Source organism: Panthera uncia (genome assembly GCF_023721935.1).
Source record: "Panthera uncia isolate 11264 chromosome B3 unlocalized genomic scaffold, Puncia_PCG_1.0 HiC_scaffold_1, whole genome shotgun sequence".
NCBI lineage: Eukaryota > Metazoa > Chordata > Mammalia > Carnivora > Felidae > Panthera > Panthera uncia.
The window spans coordinates 110,142,781-110,162,394 of NW_026057582.1; the positions used below are offsets into that span (position 1 = coordinate 110,142,781).

A 19,614-nucleotide genomic window follows, 5' to 3' on the forward strand; every position below is an offset into this window, starting at 1 on the left:
AAACCCCTTTTATTCTATGTCAACCCTGCACGTACACGTAAGACATTGCATCCACGTGTTTCTAATTCGTTTACACTTCACTCATCAGCATGTGTTGGGTAAGTACCCTGACACGTCCGAGTTTTATGAGCTGCGTTTACGAGGCTGCTTTTCTTGAACAGGGATATCCTATATTCCACCAGAAAACATGGAAATTGAGCCTGGGAACTGAAGGTTTCGGTGCTACACTTGGAGTGAACTTGTGAAGTTTGAATGGACCCAAAACTGAGCACAGATGTTACCCGTTCTCTAAGAATAGCTTCGTGTGTTTAGTCACAGAATCTCTCCTCTTTCCTCACCTGAAAATTTCTCCCTGCATGAGGACGGGAGAATGTGCAGTTCTGGCAAAGGTTTGAACCTTGTTTGCTGCCACTCTTGTTTACTGGCTAATGCAAACCTCCGAAGTTGCAAAGCTAGCTTAAATCCAGGATCTGCTAGCTAAAATCGAGGATCTCCACACTGCAGCAACGTTTTGCTTTCCTAGAGAGCAACATTTTGTTTTGCTGTCGCACTTAGGCAACGTTCCCGAAAAGACGGCGGGAAGTCTGACAGTTTTGTGTTAATTTTGAACAGAGATGGGAGGAAGCCTACCATCCACGGAAACTGTGCACAAGGACTCCGTTTCTGCGAACTTGAATTGTTGAACCTGAATTTTTTACGCGTTTTTAAAATTAGCTTTTATCATTTATTATTATTTGTAATGTTTATTTTATTTTTGAGACAGAGGGAGACAGAGCATGAGCGGGGGAGGGGCAGAGAGAGAGGGAGACACAGAATCTGAAACAGGCTCCGGGCTCTGAGCTGTCAGCACAGAGCCCGATGTGGGGCTCGAAACCACGAACTGTGAGATCATGACCTGAGCCAAAGTCAGCCGCTTAACCGACTGATCCACCCAGGCGCCCCCTAGCTTTTATCATTTAATCCATGTGCATATTCACAGAAACAAATAGTTCTACAAACGTTGCCCCTCCCCCAGGATTTCTTCCTCCCCAGCTGTTTTAGCTGTTCTTTTGATTTACCTTCGTATCTATGAATACTGCTTACATTGTTACTTGTGAACTTCTCGGGTTTCAAATATGTTCTGTTGAAGACGAGGATGGAATCCGCTTTCATCATCCTCTCCTACCTCCCCACGTGTGCACACTCCCCATCCCACACCCCCTCGAGGTAATTATGTAATTAGGCTAGAATAGTTACCTTTGAATAGTTACCTTGGAATCGTTACGGCGTGACTATGTGCACGCTTCTCACAGCTGAGCCATATGGTGTACTAGCTTAGGTCAGATCTCCAGGATCCAGAGCCTGAGACGGAGATTCGTGCCCAGTGTTTACTGGGGAGTGATCCTGGAACAGCAGCACCTGTGGGGGTGCAAGATGCAGATTGGCGCATCTCTGTGCTGGGCTAGCTTGCGTAGTTACCCAAAATTGAGATAGGGTCGGCCTTTGTGCCAGCACACGGACCAGTCTTTGGCTATCCCTGGGGAAGAGGCTTAACCTTTCGTGAGGCAGGTCCCTTAGACTGAGGGCAAGTTCCAGAAAGACACAGCTGTGAGCTACCAGCAGGGGGCACTCCCAGCTGCTGGGGGGATTCTGACTTGGATTGGGTGGTGCTGGTGGGTAATCTGGGTATCACATTATAGCATCCATTCCCTACGCTGTGATTACTGTTCTCCTCCTGAAATCCTTAGTTTCTTTGTTGTTAATAAACACCTTTTTCTCCTTGTCTTCTTTTCTAGGTACTTCACGCTAATTTAACCTCAGGCACTTTGAAATTATGTGAATCTTCTTTCAGTAATTTGATTTATCAATATCTTTAAGTTTTTATTAATTTTGAGAGCGAGCACACGTGCACACATACATGCACAAGTGGGAAAGAGGCGGAGAGAGAGAATCCCAAACATGCGTCTGTTGTCAGTGCAGAGGCCTACTGTGGGGCTCAGTCCCATGACCCTGGGGATCGTGACCTGAGCTGAAATCAAGGGTCAGGCACTCAACCGACTGAACTACCCAGATGCCCCTAAAATATCAGTATCTTAAAAATTGAGTATTGTCTCCATTTCACCTTCTCCTTGACCCTTCTGATCTGCTCTAGTCCTAGCCTCGTACACACTTGTCTTGTTAAGGTCCCCTTTCACCCTAGTCCTGAGCATTCCCTCTGGATTAGTTCTTCTATTTCCTGGATCCCACACCTTCTACTTTCTTGGTTTGTTCTTTCATTGTGGTAGAACACGTTCTCCAGGAAGTGTCCATGAGAGGAAAATTGTGCAAGAATTGAATTTCTGCAGATGCCTTTATTTTTTCTCAAAGGTGGATAATTTGACTGGATATGGAATTCTGGTGATTGATGTAAAATTCTAGAAATGACTTTCACAAATTACAAGCCATTGCTCGGTTATCTTGTAGCTTTCAAAGTGGTTGTTGAGAAATCCAATACAATACCATTTTAGTTGTTTCTTCTTCTTTGGTAACCTGTGTTATCTTTTCTTTGTCCCAAGTGTCTTAAAATTCCACAACCATGTGCCTTGGTGTTGTTCATTATCATCCATTCATTGGGAGACACTGCTTAGGTTCCTATAGGTCTTGTGGAGTATGCCAAGAATGCCAGGCCTTGCCCACCCTAAAACCAGGTCATTTCTCAAGATTGTGTTTTCAGTGAGCAACCTTGAAGAATGAACAACATCTCCATCCAGGACAAAAGAGCAGGGCTCCTTATTGCTTCCTGTAGACGCATCGGGTCCTCAAGCACAGTGTTCCTTGCCTACGTGTGTAATGTCCCTGTGAGGCGTGGGGGCAAGGGGAACTGACACAAACATGCCAATGCTTGTGATGTTCGCTCTTCCAAGAGCAATAAAGTCCTTTATCTCTGACTCAGGAGTCTTTTTTTTTTTTATGTTTATTTATTTATTTTTGAGAGAGAGAGAGCACGTGAACAGGGGAGGGACAGAGAAAGAGGGAGACAGAGGATCCCAAGCAGGCTCTGTGCTGTCAGCATAGAGCCCGCCTCGGAGCTCAATCTCCAGCAAGCTCATGTGAGTGGAATTGTTAAGTCACAACCTGAGCAGAAATCAAGAGTTGGATTCCCAACCGACTAAGTCACCCAGGTGCCCCTCTGACTCAGGAGTCTTGTATCCTCTGTCTATACCCATGAAACATAACAGGTTAACTTATTAATTACAAGTAGGGTAAAATCAAGTCCTACACCTAACACCATTGTCCTGGGCACTTGATGGACTCCTTCATTCTGGAAACAGAAATTTTTTTGAGTTATTTATTTGTTGATTTCCTGGAGATCTACGAAACTGCTGCTGCTGCTGCTGCCTTTTTTTTTTTAATAACAGCTTTATTGAGATAAAATTCATATACCGTAAAAGCCACCAATTTAAACACTACAATTTAGTGTTTTTAGTATAGTTAGAAAATTGTGCAACCATTACCACTACATAATTTCAGTATGGACCCCAAGATGAAAGTCCATACCCATTAGCATTTGGTCTGCATTCTGTCCTCTGGCAACTACTAATCTACTTTCTGCCTCTGTAGATTTGCCTATTTCGAATATTTCATATAAATGTAATTAAGGGCACCTGGGTGGCTCAGTCAACTGAGTGTCTGACTCTCGATTTCAGTTTAGGTCACAGTCCCAGGGTTGTGGGATCAAGCCCCGTGTCAGTGCAAAGCGTGCTTAGGATTCTGTCTCTCTCTGTCTCTCCCTCTGCCCTTTCCCCCACTTGTGCTCTCTCCCTCTCTCAAAAATTAAATGAATGAATGAATGAATAAATAAATAAATAAATGTAATTAGACAATAGGTGACTTTTTGTGACTGACTTCTTTCATTTAGTACACTGTTTTCAAAGTTCATCCATGTTGTAGCATGTATCAGGACATATTTCCTTTCTGTTGTCCGATAATATTCCACATATGGATAAAACACATTTTATTTATTTATTCATCAGTTGAGGGACATTTATATTGCTTCCACTTTCTAGCTATTGTGAATAATGCTGTTATGCATATTCACGTACACATTTTTTGGACGTGTAAATTTTTTCCCATTACTTGTGTTGTCATTTCATTTTCCCAATGGAGTTCTATGATGAAGCCCGACTTAGCTATTTTTTTGTTAGTTGTGCTTTTGATATCATATTATCTAAGAAACCATTGATGAATTGACTATCGTGAAGACTTATGCCTAGGTTTCTTGTAAAAATTTTGTAGTTTTAGCTCTTACATTTAGGCTGATGTTCCATTTTAAGTTAATTTTTATATATGATGTGAAGTAGGGGTCCACCTTCATTCTTTTGCATGTAGATATGCAAAGCTATCCCAACACTATTTATTGCAAAGACTATTTTTCTCTCATTGAATTGTCTTGGCACTTTTGTCAAAAGTCAATTGACCATATATATGAAGGTTTATTTTTGGTCTCTCCATTCTGTTCCATCAATTTATATATCAGACCGTCTCCATTGCTGTACTTTTGTAGTATTCAAAATCAAGAAGTATGAGTCTTCCACTTTTTCTTTCTCCAAGGTTATTTTAGCTATTGGTCCCTTGCATTTCCCTATCCATTTCAGGATCAGCCAGTCAATTTCTGCAAAAAAAAAGACAGCTGGTATATTGACTGAAATTGTGTTGAACCTATAGATCACTTTGGGGAGTATTGCCATCTTAACAATCTTAAGTCTTTTGATTCATGAACATGGAATGTCTTTCCATTTATTTAGATCTTTATTAGTTTCTTTCAAAAATATTTTGTAGTTTTCAGTGTATAAGTCTTAAACTTCCTGTGTTAAATTTATTCCCAAACGTTTCATTCTTTTTGATGCTGTTGTAAATGAAACTGTTTTCTTAATTTCATGTTCAGATTGTTTATTGATAGTGTATAGAAATACAATTGAGTTTTGCATATTGATCTTATATCCTGTAACTTGGATGAACTTTTTATTCAAATACTTTTTTGGTGCACTTAAATTGTCTGTTTTATATACAGGATCAGGTCATCTGTGAATACAGATAGTTTTACTTATTCCTTTTCAATCTGGATGCTTTTTTTTTTTTTTGTCTAACTGCCCTGGTTAGAAGTCCTTTTTGTTTCTATAAAATCAATAGTAATGTTCCCCGTTTGTTCCTGATTTTAGTGTTTTGAGTCTTTTCTCTTTTATTCTTAGTCGATCTAAAAGTTTGTCAATTTTGTTTATCTTTACAAAGACCAACTCTGGGTTTCATTAATTTTCTCTGTTGCCTCTCCCTGCTCTATATAATTTATTTCCATTCTAGATTTCTTTCTTCTGTTGACTTTAGGTTTAGTTTGTTCTTCTTTCTCTAGTACTTAATGTGGGAGATTAGGTTATTGATTTGAGATTTTTTTTAACATGGGTGTTTACAGCTATAAATTTTCCTCCAAGCACTGCTATATCTGCATCCCATAAGTTTTGGTGTGCTGTATTTTTATTTTTATTTACCTCAAAGTATTTTCTTATTTCCCTTGTGTGTGTTTTTTTCTTGATCAGTTATTTAGAAATATGTTGTTTAGTTTCCACATATTTTTGAAATCCCCAAACTCCTCTCTGGTTTTGATTCCTAATTTCATCCCATTGCGGCAAGTGAACATATTTTGTGTGACTTCAATCCTTTTCAATTTATTAAGGCTTGTTTTATTATTTAACATTTGTTCCCTCCTGGAGACTATTTCATGTACACTTGAGAAGAATGGGTGTTTTGCTGTTGTTGGGTAGAATGTTCTAGAGATAGCTATTAGGTCTAGTTGGTTCAGAGTGCTGTTCAAGTCTTCTGTTTCCTTGCTGATCTTCTGTCTAGTCATTCTATTCATTATTGAAAGTGTGGTATCAACATTTCAAACTATTCTTATTGAATTGCCTAGTTCTCCTTTCAGTTCTGTCAGTTTTTGCTTCATGTGCTTTGGAGCTCTGTTGTTGTCTTCCTAATGCATTGACTCTTTTGTCATTATAAAATGCTACTATTTGTCTCTAGTAACAGTTTTTGTCTTAAAGTCTGTTTTGTCTTATAGTAGTATAGCCTGCTCCAGCTGTCTTTTGACAGTGTTCTCATTGCTTTTATGAAGGAGTTAATTTTCAGAGGCTTTTAGCTAACCATTCTGGAAAATGGAATCGCTAACTACTTCTTAATCACCCTTACAGATATTCCCCCCGTTTTTAGGCCTTCTTTCTGCCCTATTTCCAAAGTTACCTCTTGGAGGTGCAACAATACTAGGTAGCTTCGATGCTTCAATTCCTGCTTAGGATCAGTTTTCTTGGGTCTGCTACGTCATTTCCATGAGTCCTTTGCTTCCCACCTTCCAAAATTTTGTAACTATTAATTCCTTTTCTATTTCCTTTGCCCTTTATCACTTGAAAAATGTCTTTACTCTTATATCAGGGGGCTTTCCAAGGGGACACAGTTCAGGGAGTGATTTAAATATTGAACTGTATTTGAGAGTAAATCCTTTAGCTGTTAGCTGTTTTATTCTAAGTAACCTGAATTTTCTTGTGTGATCTCCAGAGTTTAATAAGAAGAGAGATTTTTTTAGCTATCATGGATCCAGATACCTGGCAATTCTAAGTTTAATTACAGATAGTGCTTATATTATCTTTGAAACTTGGGTGTGGAATTTGAACATCTTTGATTCAAAATAAGAATGGTCAGCTACTTCCAGCTCTTCTCTCACTACTTGACTTTTCTTAGAGCAGTGGCTGTGAAATTTGTGCACCAGAATCACTCTGAGGGCTTATTTAAAATATAGCTTGCCTGAGTCTCTGATGCAGGACTAGGAGGCGTGGCCTCAGAATCTACATTTTCAACAAGTTCCCAGGTGAGGCTGTGCTTCTGGTCCTGGGACACAGAATCACCCTCTCAGTGTGTGGAATATAAAGGTGTTCCCTTTGGGGGTGGGGAGGACAGAAAAGGAGAGCAATAAGAGAATCAGGGGGAGAAGGAGATGCCCGCTTTGCTCTCAGCCCACTGCCCCCCACTGGTGGCCACTCTTCTGTTTTCCTCCTCTCTCTCTGCTGGTAAAACCAAGCCAAGATCTGCTTAGAGAAGACGCTCTTGGCTCTTGGCTTCTCTTCTATAGAGAAGTATAATTATATTCACAGAAGAAAAAAAGGAATGAAGTGATTATCCATGAGAAAACTTAATCTGAGGCCCTGCAAATATAGTTTTAATGTAGTTTAAAAAGAATTTTTTTTAATGTTTATTTATTTTTGAGAGAAAAAGAAAGAGAGACAGAGCATGAGCGGGGGAGGGGCAGAGAGAGAGGGAGACAGAAACCAAAGCAGGCTCCAGGCTTCGAGCTGTCAGCACAGAGCCAGATGTGGGGCTCGAACCCTCAAACGGTGCGATCGTGACCTGAACCAAAGTCAGACATTTAACTGACTGAGCCAGCCAGGCGCCCCTATTTTTATGTGGAATTTTAAGGTGGCTGGGGAGTATACACAGGGCCTAAAGAAGTGAGTCCTTGTGTACTTTTATGAGACACACTAGGTTGAGCATTGCCAAGGCAACAGGCCGTCTGATAGTTCTGATAGGTGGTCAGTTGTCCGCAGGGGTCTATTATCTGCTAGGAGCCCCCTCTTTCCTTCTTGCAAGTCTGAGGCAGCAGGGACACTGAACCACATAGGTAGAGGGTCAGACCTAGTGGCAGGAGAGGTGCAGACTTCAGGCCAGTCCTCCAGGTTACTTTCATGTACCTTTTTGGAGATTCTGCCATAATTGCCCCACATTCAGCCAGAATGTTCTCCTGTAGTATGTAGAATGTTCTCAGAATGTTGTTCTGTAGTATGGTTACGAATAGGGAGAAATAAAATTGTGGCTGCAAAAGCTAGTATCCCAAAGGCTAGAGGTAGTTGGGAGAGAGCCAGGAGAAGTGAGAACTCAAAACTCTGGCCCCTCCTGAGGCTGCCTCTCAGACGCTGTTATTACTTGAAATGCAACGCACCTGGATAGTTCCTGCTGTCACTTCAGAAAATGAAGAGCTGGGAAGGAAGAAGCAGGGTCCAGGTAGATAGATGACCTGAGGAAGCAAGCTTTGGGGACTTTACCTCTAACTTGTCACCTCCTTTCTTAGGCCTTTGTGGTGGTATGTTTTTAATCTATGAAATGATGACTTGGTTTTAGATAATTCCCGAAGGCACTTCCATCTTTGGTATTCTTTGATTTTTCCAAGATCACCTCTTCTATCTTTTGGGCAGCCAGGGTACGAAACCCTGCCTCTTGACTTCTAAGATAGAGCTTAACATACATAGAAGATTCAGTGTTCCCTGAACCATGTGGTCCCAGAGGCTCCATGTTATTTCCTGTTCGTGGTTTTCAATGGCTTTGGAGTGAAGTTCATTGCCATGACAGTCAGGCAGCTACACTGGGGAAAATATGATGTATTGTGTTGTGTAGGAAAGAGTCAGTGGTATCCAATCCAGTAATCAGATTTTCAGACAAAGGCATGACCCTGGAACATGCTGTCTATGACTGAGCAAAGCGTTAGTCTTGTCTCCAAAAACAGTTAAAAAAAAAAAAAAAAGTCAGTATGTACTTGGCTCGTCTGTTTTGGATATGGAAATACATCTTGCCTGAAAATTTTTCTCATTCTTATTTTGGAGGCAACTAAATTGTTCTGAAGATATTAGTAGCAGCAGTAATTAATTAGCATGTATTGAGCACTGACTGTGTGCCAGGCTCGGTGTGAAATAACAGAAATATAGAGAAAGACTCTGTAAGGGAATATATCTCATTGGGGGAGACGAGAGAAAGGCAAAATATACAATTTTAAAAAGGCCAGTATTTACTTATTCATCCCTCCTCTTATTCCTCAGGGATTGGTAGAGAATTTGCTCTGTGCCCGCCTCTGTACTGGATGCTGGCGGTACAAAAGTGAATACGCCAGGCATGTCCCTGTGGCCCCTCAAGACTCTGCTTCAGTGAAGTTTGGTTAACCTTATTGTAGAGGGGGCCAGATCAGATGGCTGGATGTACAGGCAAGGTCGGGATCCACGGAGGGCTTCCTAGAGGAAGTGACCTGGGAACGAAAGCAAAGTAGAAACCGGTACTAGCCAAGTAAGGCAAAGGCAGAAGAACAGTTAGGCAATAGCTGGAGAGAGGACGTGCTTAGTTGGGTACACAGCAAAGATGTAAGGAGAAACAGTAGGAAATGAGACTATAAAGGTAGGCAAGGTTCAGTTCTTGACAGATGGTTTATCTCTTGCTGAGGACTTTGGATTTCAACCCAAGGTGATACGGAAACCACTTAAATATCTCATAATGGAGGAATTATTACAGGAAACTCTAGCCATTTAAAAGAACATAAAGATGATATAATTGCGTAGATATTCAGTAACAATTTTTTTAAAGCAGAACATAAAAATTGTGTGCTCACTGTGATTGCTGATAAGTAAGATATAATTGTGACTATGTTAAAACGTGGGAGGACTTCTAAAAGTGGAGTCTATTATTTGCATCGTGGGATTCTTGAAGAATCCCTTTATGATATCTGCTCAGCATCGAATGCCTACTATATGCCCATAGATCAAGACACAATCCCTTCCCTCGACCAGCAACTGTGGGGAGATCTCGTAACTTGGATGAAGTTTTTATTTATTTATTTTTTATTTTTGTAAGTTTATTTATTTATTTTGAAAGAGACAGAGATAGTGTGCGTGGGGGAGGGGGAGAGAGAGAATCCCAGGCAGGCTCTGTGCTGCCAGCATAGAGCACGATGTGGGGCTTGAACTCATGAAACTGTGAGATCATGACCTGAGCCGAAACCAAGAGTCAGATGCTCAACCAACTGAGCTACCCAGGTGCCCCTGATGCAGTTTTTTTAAAGTGTGTGATTATGAGACGTCTGGAATAGGCAAATCCATAGATAGCAAGTAGATGGGTGGTTGCCAAGGTCTGGAGGGAATGACAGCGAACAGGTCCAGGGCTGTTTTCTGGGGGTGACAGAAATGTTCTGGAATTAGTGGTGATGGTTGTACAACATTGGGAATAGATTAAACACCACTGAATTGTACACTTTGGCTAAAATGTTTATTTTTATGTTATTATGTCATGTGAATTTTATCTCAATGCAGAATACCAGAAGAAAAAAAAGATGCTTTTTTTTTTCTTTTTTTTTTTTTCTTTTTTTTTTTTTTTTTTTTGGTAGTAAAGGGCAATCGGAAGTGTGAGTTGAACTGCCAGGCGATGGGCTACCGCTTCTATGTCCGGCAAGCCGAGAAGGTCATTGACGGTACCCCCTGTGACCAGAATGGCACGGCCATCTGCGTGTCTGGGCAGTGCAAGGTAAGTGCCCCGGGCTGGGTGTTTGTAGCACGTTCTCAGGGTGTTTGATCTGAGACTGCCAACTCCATTATGGGTGGCCGAGCTGTGACCCGCTGCTGCCCCACAACCCACAGGGGCACGGAACCACGAGCTCTGGGAGAAGCAGGGCAGATTGGTCCTCTCTGTGTTTTTGATCCTTGGGAGTCGCCACGGCTCGGTCTGGTATTTCAAGTATTGAGTGATTTATATGTACACCCTGTGCATCCAGAGGGACTCGGTGATCCTTCCTCGCCTCTGAAGTGGAGGTGATAAAAGGCGCTGCCAGATCAGTCAAGAAACGGTGGGCATCTTGAGGGTGGCATTTTAAGGGCATGGTGTGTATTCTATCTCTTGCCTCCCACCAGATGGGCAGGCTTCCAAGTGAAAGGTGTTCCCTGCCTTTTGTAGCAGAGCAGTACCTCAAACGGGAATTTTCAGCCCCTTCGGACCCGTGAAGTGTGTTCCAGGAACTCCTTGCCCTGCGTTCTGCAAATACGCGGGGCTTGAGAGAATCCTCGTGGGGTGCTAACCAGTGACAGAAAGCACCATTTGGTCAGAAACAGGCACCTTAGATGAAGTGGTCCAGATTCCATAGCCGCTTTAATTTGGGCCTGGAACTGCCACCCTTCTTGCGTCTATCAATGTATCGGCGGATCTAAGCCTCTAGCAGGTACATGACTCTTTGGTGCCCAGACTAAAACTTCATCTTAATGAACACTCAGTAGCTGGCAGGCTTGACTTTCATCAAAGGAGAGCTCTTTGGTTATCACCTCTGAAAGTTCCTGTTACGCTCTGTATGTAATTGCTCAGTATCAAAGTTACTGAAGGATGGTCGATAAGCACAGCCTTCCCTTTCCAGACTTGTTTTTGAGAGAGGGGGGGGGGGTCGGGGGGGGGGGGGTGCTGAGCTGTCAGCAGAGAGCCTGATGCAGGGCTTGAACTCGTGAACCGTGAGATCGTGACCTGAGCCGAAGTCGGACGTTTAACCAACTGAGCCACCCAGGTGCCCCAAGACTTGTTTTCTAATGAGGAGGCTTTAAATAGGTTGCAAAATGACTTATTAAAGCAGTGCAGAGACGCTCAGATGTTGAATGAAAGTTCAGAAGGGAACAGCTGTCACTTTTGTATCTGGTGGGTGTGAAGGGGCTTTGGAAGAGCAAAACCCCAAAAGAAGAAGGACGTGGCACAGAAGGGGTAAGTGAGCGTGGCGGGAAGAACCGTCGGGGCTGAGACCTGTCGGCCTCCATTTTCCACCCCTTTGGGAGAACCACACATCCTCTCTGCACCTCACTGACTTCAGATAATACCCAAGAGGGTTCTGTTAGAGGTTTTGATCTCCAGCTCATCTGGTCTCTGCTTCTAAACCTGACTGAGCCTGAAATGGTGGCCCTTACAGCAACATAGCTTTTTCTTTCAGGCCCCGAATCTGCTGTTCATTTCCTGAATACAGGTGCACACTGCCGGGGGGTGGTGTAGGGTAATGGTTAAACACATGCCCTCGGGAAGTCAGACTGCCTGGATTCAAATCCTGCCTCTTCCACTGTGTGATTTACTGTGTTGATCTCGCGCAGGTCATATAAGCTCTCTGTGCCTGTGCAACGTGAGGAGGGCGGTACCTACCTCCTGTGTTTCGGTGCACAGTTGTGAACCTATACAAGCAGGGCCCTTGTAACAGGTCTGGCATTTCGTAAGCAGCTGACGCTGATTAGTATTAATAAATTGTTTATGTCCACAGAGGTCCTACTGGATTTGAGTTTCCTATGCAAAAGCATTTGCTTTGTTTATTTTTTCGTTGGTAGATTATGGATTTATGAGACTCACATTCTGTCAGGGGAACGCTGGCGTGTGTTCCCACACTCTAGAGTGAGCTGCTAGGGGACAGCAGATTCTGATTAGGCAGGGCTGGGGAGGGGCCTGAATGTCTGTTCTTCCAACAGGATGCTAAGGCTTCTGGGCCACAAGTGGCAACCGTTTTAAAGGATACTTTGATGAGAATACGGTTAACAGAGAATCAGAAACATAAATACAGAGTGGCGTCACGACTTGGAAGGAAGCTTTCCACCAGAGGGGCAGGGGCGTCGTGTTTTCTCAGTGCTGCCTTAAGGGTCTCTGACCTGATGATACGAAAGAAAAACAAACACTCATAAGGACGCGGGTGTGGATCCTCGCTGATTGTCGAACACCATCCGGGCTGCAGGGCAGCACAGTTTGTAGACGATAATTACTAAAAGATCGAGACAGACATTCCTTAGCATGCGGGCAGATTAATAGGAATTTGATGTTACAAGGACCGCTTTGATATTGCTACATATTTGTTCTCTGTGCACTTGCCTGAAACTTCCCTCACTGAAGTTGCTGGAATCACGGACTGTCCCGTCCTCTTTAGAACTTAAATTTAAATGATCAGAAGTACATTTGCTTCCTAAGCTGAAGATCTGTTTACTTTGCAGCTTTCAAAGGGTACAGCGTCCTTTTCTGAATATTTGATTGGAAGCCCAGAATCCACATTGGTATCTCTGCCTCACTGACTTGTGGCTGAGAGAGCTGTCCCTCACGGACAGGAGCGTCCGCATCTGAAATAGCTCCAGAAGGCCTCTGCTGGCCACAGAAAGTTGAAATGCAAAGCCAGGCCTGCTACGGAAGTTAATGAAAGGCAATGAGCATTCAATAAGAGTATGAGCTAAACCCACAGAAGAGTAGCTGAGAGGGAATGGTGTCGTCCCCCTGGACACCAAGCCAGAGAAAGGCCCCAGGCCCACCCCGTGCAAGCTGGAATGCTGTGTTCCTATGCCGGCAGAGCGCTCCCTGGCCAGCCTGTGTTTACACTGTTGCTGGACCTCCTCTGTGTTTTAGATCCAAGAGTTGGAAGAGGGGCAGGAAGAATGCAGACATCCCAGAACTGGCAGGTGAGGGGCGGGAGGGCTGCAGAAAATGGGGGTCCCTTACCAGTCCCTCGGTGCTGGGTGATGCTTTCTTTTCTTGACAGGGACTGAAGGATCCCAAAAGTTGTCTTCAGGTTAAGGACTGCATATGGATAGGCTTTGAGGGGAAAGAACGGTCTTTTCCTCAAGGAAGAGAATGTATCTGAAGCCCACAGAGACCCTATACCTTGCTCAACTTGACCCCTTCCCTGTAGACGTCAAATAGGAATATCCGGCCAATCTTCAAAGAAGTCTCTAAGGCACTTCTGGTCCTGCCCAGTCATTACTGTGATTTATGGGAACGAAATAGCATTTATGTGTAATTAACAGAGCACAGTAATCATTTCTGTTAAGCATCACGTTAACTGTACTGTGATTTTTTTTTTTTTTTTTTTTGGCTTGGTCACAGCTTTGAACTGTCTAAATAATTCTGAATTTTAATAGTTTGCTGATACATGCATTCTTTTTGCTCACAACTTAATAAAACTAGATGGAAGTTTCTCTTCAGTGGTACAGCAGGCATTTGAAAGAACTAGAAGAGAAAAACACTCTGAGCTCCCTAGAGAGCAGCCTTACAGAAACCTCTGACTTCTGGACTTGAGTGGTCCTGAAAGTGAGAACCACCCCAAGACCCACTCTCCTCCCCCCAACAAAAAGTCTTTGGTGGGGAAGGAACAGGCCTTGAGGATGCCTTGCAATAAATAGGCCGATGCAAAACCTTGGAGGAGGAAGATGTGGGAGAGGATATGGCTAGCTAGGAGCCTTTTCTGAGTGTGTATTGTGTTCTAGACGCTGTGCTGTGTGCTTTACATTCAAGATGATATCTGGGGCGCCGGGGTGGCTCAGTTAAGTGTCTGACTTGCGCTCAGGTCACGATCTCATGGCGCGTGAGTTCAAGCCCCGTGTCGGGCTCTGGGCTGACAGCTCAGAGCCTGGAGCCTGCTTCCAATTCTGTGTCTCCCTCTCTCTCTGCCCCTCTTCCGGTAGCCCTTTCTCTCTCCCTCTCCCCCCCCCTCAAAAATGAATAAACATTAAAAAAAAGTTTTTTAAAGAATCTGTTTCCAAAAAATGATATCATTAATCCACCCGTGTTCACAATAACTCAGTCAGTGGGAATTATCAGTCCCTATTTTACAGAAGACTGTTACAACGCTGAGCTGAGTCAGCCAATAAGGGCTACCTGGCAGTTTGACTACCAATAATTCGTTTTTTAGGCTGAACTGTTCATCAGAATAAGAAGAGTCGTTTGTATGTGATGGGAAGAAACCCATGTGGTTTATTTAGCTATGTCTCCTCTTCTGAGTTTATTTTCCTCACTGCCTCTTTCCAAAACAGGCTCCTTTTTCGAAATGTGTATCAGGACATGTCTGTCTTTTGCTTAAATTCCATGCGTGGCTCCCCCTCGCCTACAGGAATCAAGTCTAGGTCCTGCATCATCTGTCTCCTGCCTGGCCTCCTGTTGCCTCCAGTGCTGGCTGGGCTGGGACATGTTACCCCCCAGACCGAGCAGGCCAACAGGGCTTCGTGTCCAAGAGAACGTACATGTTGTCCCCTCGGCCTCGTGTCCACTCTTGGTCCACTTGGTGGATTCTGCCTAGAAGCAGAGTCTGGGCAGAGTACTGGCTGACCCCCTTGAGCCCTGTTTCTATTCTTCTGTCCCCACTGCTTGTAACTGTTTGTTCCCATTGCCCCCACCTACCACCCAGCAAGCTGGGAGCCATTCTAGCCATTTTGCTTTAGCAAAATGCCTACCATTGAAAAGGTGCTTAAAATAAATGTGTAAATGAACTGAGGTCTTGGTGACTCAGTCTGTTGGATTGCAACAAATGAAATTAGTCTTGTAACCAGCACAGAGTTTTCTCTTTTTTTGGCTGGGATGGGCAATCGAGTGCAGCTAAAACAAGGACACGAAGCCCCCCTTGGCCAGATCCCCAGAACCCAAGGCCTCAAAGGTCGGGGAAAATTCTTGGCATCTGCCAAGCTCTCCATCCCTCGTCCTGTTTTATTTTGCTCATTCTGAATTTCTTGAGTCCCTTCAGAGCGAAGGCAGGAAGGAACGAAGCAAGTGTGAGTACACACATTCCGAAGGTGCCTTCCGTGGAGGGAAAAGAACCCCTTCTGCCCTCAGACTTCCACCTCTCGTCCCCGGTGGGTCATCACCTCCCGTGCAGGGCGCTGGTTGAGGCCCACCATCCGCCCGCACTCAGCGGGGGCCTTCACACCTCCTCTCCCAGCCGGGACACTGCTCGCCTTCAATCTGGACACATCCGCAGACGGTGTCAGATTTATTCAGTAAATTAAAGCAAGGTAACTGTTTCCAAATGTTCAGAGATAAGCTCTGGACCCGCGTGCTGCCCTGACCGGGAAGGATGACAGAATGGGGTTTGTGCACGCTCGTGTGTGTTCAGGCCATCATTCACAATATTGTGCTTTCCTGAGCCAAATGGGTAGGTACCCCCTGCTCACTTCTCTGCCCCTTTGCCCTAAGTTGCTTCTTTTTTTTTTTTTTTTCTTTTGTGGACTTTGCTTATAGTTCTTTTGCTACCTGAATAGAACCAAGAGAATAATTGTGTTGGGTAAAATGTTCTCCCCTTTGCCAGACGTCTGCATGATCAGCCTTGAAATAAGGTGGAGACCTTTTACTTTGCTTGAATTCTGAGCTTATGGGACACTTTGTGGGCTCCCTCCCACCTGCATTCCCACCCCCAGCAAACGGTGTTCTATTTGTGACTATTAAAGTGCGTATCATATTATGTTACAGTTATTTTGACACATGTCTGAATCCTATAGTAGAGGGAACAAGTGTCTTGTGTATTTGTATCTCCAGTGCTTAATTAACATGTTAAGATTATTCAGTAAATATTCTTAAATCATATGAAAGAACAAGTTAGAAACTGGCTGTGTAAACCTCTTTTCCTACAAATAATCAAGAATAAGATTAAAGAAGCATTGAAATGTTAGCTCCCAGGCCCTGTTCTCAGGACCTCTTGACATCTGAAACTGACACCTCAAGTAAAACTGACGAAGTGTACTTCTTTCCCATTATCAATGATTTTTCTCACTTTCAGTCATTGGGACCACCACTAGCATAAAAACTCTGGTTACATTTCTCAGTTGATGCATGCTTATTAATTAAGCATTAACAGCCCAAGCACTATGGTATGATTATTAATTAACTCAACAATTAATCTTTTTAAAAAAATTTTTTTTTTTTAACGTTTATTTCTTTTTGAGACAGAGAGAGACAGAGCATGAACGGGGGAGGGTCAGAGAGAGGGAGACACAGAATCCGAAACAGGCTCCGGGCTCTGAGCTGTCAGCACAGAGCCCGACGCGGGGCTCGAACTCACAGACCGCGAGATCACGACCTGAGCCGAAGTCGGCCGCTCAACCGACTGAGCCACCCAGGCGCCCCGAAAATAATCTTAACTGCTCCCTGATGTACACTGGGCTGGGCCTGGGGGATAAAACAGTAGAAAAGATTAACACGGTTCCTCCCCACATTGAGTTTAAAACCTAATGGAAAAAGTAATAGGAAAGGTTGGTTAACAGGCAAAAGAATTACAAATTTTGACGAGCATTATGAAATTAATGGGGGAACTGTGATGGAGAACTGGTGAGGAGGCCCACCTTAGATGGACTGTAGGGGAGGGCAAGGGTCGAGGTAACAAATGGAGGTGGTGCTAGTAGGTCCCCAGGGATGGGAGAAGTTGTACACCAAGTCTGCAGCTCAGGACCCAGGACCCACGTAGTACTCCAGAGCTGATAGATATGGAGATGAACCCTTTGTGCCTTCTTCCTGCTCTCTGCCCTTAGGTTAATCTGGCGTCCCCTTTATGGTGCCAAACTTCGGTCTTCCAAAGAGCCCACATGTCTTCCCGAACACATTCTGGCTTTAGCAATAGAAAGGCTTCCATTAAGTCATTCCGTGCCGCCGGAAAGACTCTCCTGGAAACTGGATGATACTAAGAGCAGGTTTTGGGGTCAGCCAGGATCTCCAAGACGAAAGCAAGTAAAAGAGGGGCTGCCCAGGTAAAATTGGGTCAGGATATCCAGAGCATCAACCTGCCCTTCCTGGTGGTCTGTCTGTACCAGAGAGAGGAATTTAGGGCACTTCCCCCTAGCTTTCTGAAGGAATGGGCAGCATTCCCCCTAAGGGATCTTAAAGAAGTGTCCTATCTAAATAGGCTGGAATGGTGACTGGCATTTGTAACTGAGACTTCAGAGGAGGCTTCAGCAGAGTCCCCTGGGCCAAATAGCTCTCTCTGCCCCCATGCAACCCATCGCCACCCCTAAACCAGTCACAGACTAGAAGCACCACGTGCATATGATCTGTTACATATAGACACTCCTGAGCTATGCCACACCCATTCCAAAAAGCTCAACTCCACAGGTACTTTTCTACAAGGCCCTGGATAACATATAAAGTATGCAGAAAGCTGTGCTGCGTACGGAAACACCAGGCAGTCTCTGTTCAGACTCACAAGCCTGAGGGGAACAGCCGCCTACTTTCCCTTTGGTCCCTCTGCACGTCCTCACTGAGTCAGCTCATATTCTTAACTGGTGATATTGATGTGGGATCAGACTTCTTCTTTCATGTAGACTGCTTAGCCTGAGGATGACTCTAATGGAGCCTAGAAGTCTGAGTGAAGATATGTAGGGGAAGCCCACCATCCCAACCTCAAGTTTGGGCATCTCGTTTACATTTCTGCTAAAAGTCAGGTCAGACTGAGTAGTGAGGAGCTCTGCTAGCGTGTTAGAAAAGCCTTAGAGAAATATCCACAATTGTGTCATGCATCTAGGTAGAAATAGGTATTGGAGGACAAAAGTGCCAGATGAAAATACTTACATTTTGTATTTCATATTTTTAATAGATAATACATTTATATGACTCAGGCATCAAACATATGATCCCCTGTCCCTTATCTACCCAGCTCCCCATGCCCCAACAGAAATAACCATTGTTCGATAGGTTTTTTTGTTGTTATTAAAAAATTTTTTCTTTAATGTTTATTTATTTTTGAGAGAGAGACAGAGAGAGAGCGCAAGCAAGGGAGGGGCAGAGAGAGAGGGAGACACAGAATCGGAAGCAGGCTCCAGGCTCCAAGCTGTCAGCACAGAGCCCAAGGTGGGGCTTGACTTCACGAACCACGAGATCATGACCCGAGCCGAAGTCAGATACTTAACTGACTGAGCCACCCAGGCTCCCCGGTAGTTTCGTTTTTAAGGCAGATATATTTATGCATCTGCAAGCCCACGATATATTATTTTCTCCTTCTTTTCGATGCGTATAGTAGCTTACCACACACATGGTCCTGGACCTTGCTTTTCTTACTTAGCATAACTTGGCAAGCTTTCCATTCCTCTATCTGAAGGACCTCCTCCTTCCATTTACTATGGAATGCATAGCAATGCATTGGATGAATTAACCATGGTTTATTTAACCAGGATGCACACTTAGGATAGATCCAGTCTTAACCATTACCAGGAAATCTGAAACAAATACACTGGTGTGGGGGTCATTTTACATGTTTGCAAGTATCTGCAGGACAGACTCTTAGAAGTGAGTGGAGAGTCCGTGTGTCTTTGTGATTTTAATGCTCAGTGGGTGGCAAATTGCTCTCCAGAGCAGTTGGAACAACTAACATTCCCACCAGCGATATCTGTGGGTGGTGCATTGTCCTACGTTGGATTTTCGCCAATCTGATAAATGAGAAATGGTATTTTGGGTAGTTTCCATTTGCATTTATCTTATTTTGAGTGAGGTTGAGCATCTTTTCATGGGTTGAGGAACTATATAGGGGCCTGCAGTAGGATGGGTGAGGGTGCCTTGGGTACAGAATTTAAGGAGGCATTTAATGAAATTAAATTCTCAGGGCCTCCTTCAATTTTGAGCCTTAGGCACCTCACCTGCCCTGCTCTATTCTCTGCCCCGGATAGTACTGCCCTCCTGACCCAGGAACAATTTATATTCGTTCTGAGTGATCTGTTTTCTTTTATTGGGTTGTTGGTCTTTTCCTTAATTTGTAGGAGCTTTTCATGCATGAAAGAGTTGTGTTTTTTTTTTGTTTTTTTGTTTGTTTTTTTTTTTTATGATAGAGATTCCAAGGGTTTTTTGTTTTTTTTTCAAGTAGCCTTTTGACTTATGCCTTTGATCGTGAGGTTTTGGTCATTTTTTTGCCATGGAGACGTTTTAAATTTTTTAAATGGTGAATTTAGCAATTCTCTCTTTTATGACTCTAGATTTTGTGTCATGGAAAGACGTATTACACTCTGAAGCTTTAAAACATTCTTCTGTGTCTTCCTTCACTAATTTATGGCTCTATGCTTTTATATTTTTATA

At 43.6% G+C, this 19,614-nt stretch overlaps 1 protein-coding gene across 1 annotated transcript in view; it reads left to right on the forward strand.

The window, feature by feature from the left end:
- Positions 1-19,614, forward strand: part of THSD4 (thrombospondin type 1 domain containing 4) — a 568,037-nt gene that overhangs the window by 245,822 nt on the left and 302,601 nt on the right. Inside the window, exon 7 of the mRNA XM_049611866.1 lies at positions 10,196-10,332. Coding sequence (XP_049467823.1) covers positions 10,196-10,332 — 137 coding nt within the window. The remainder of the gene's footprint in view (positions 1-10,195; positions 10,333-19,614) is intronic.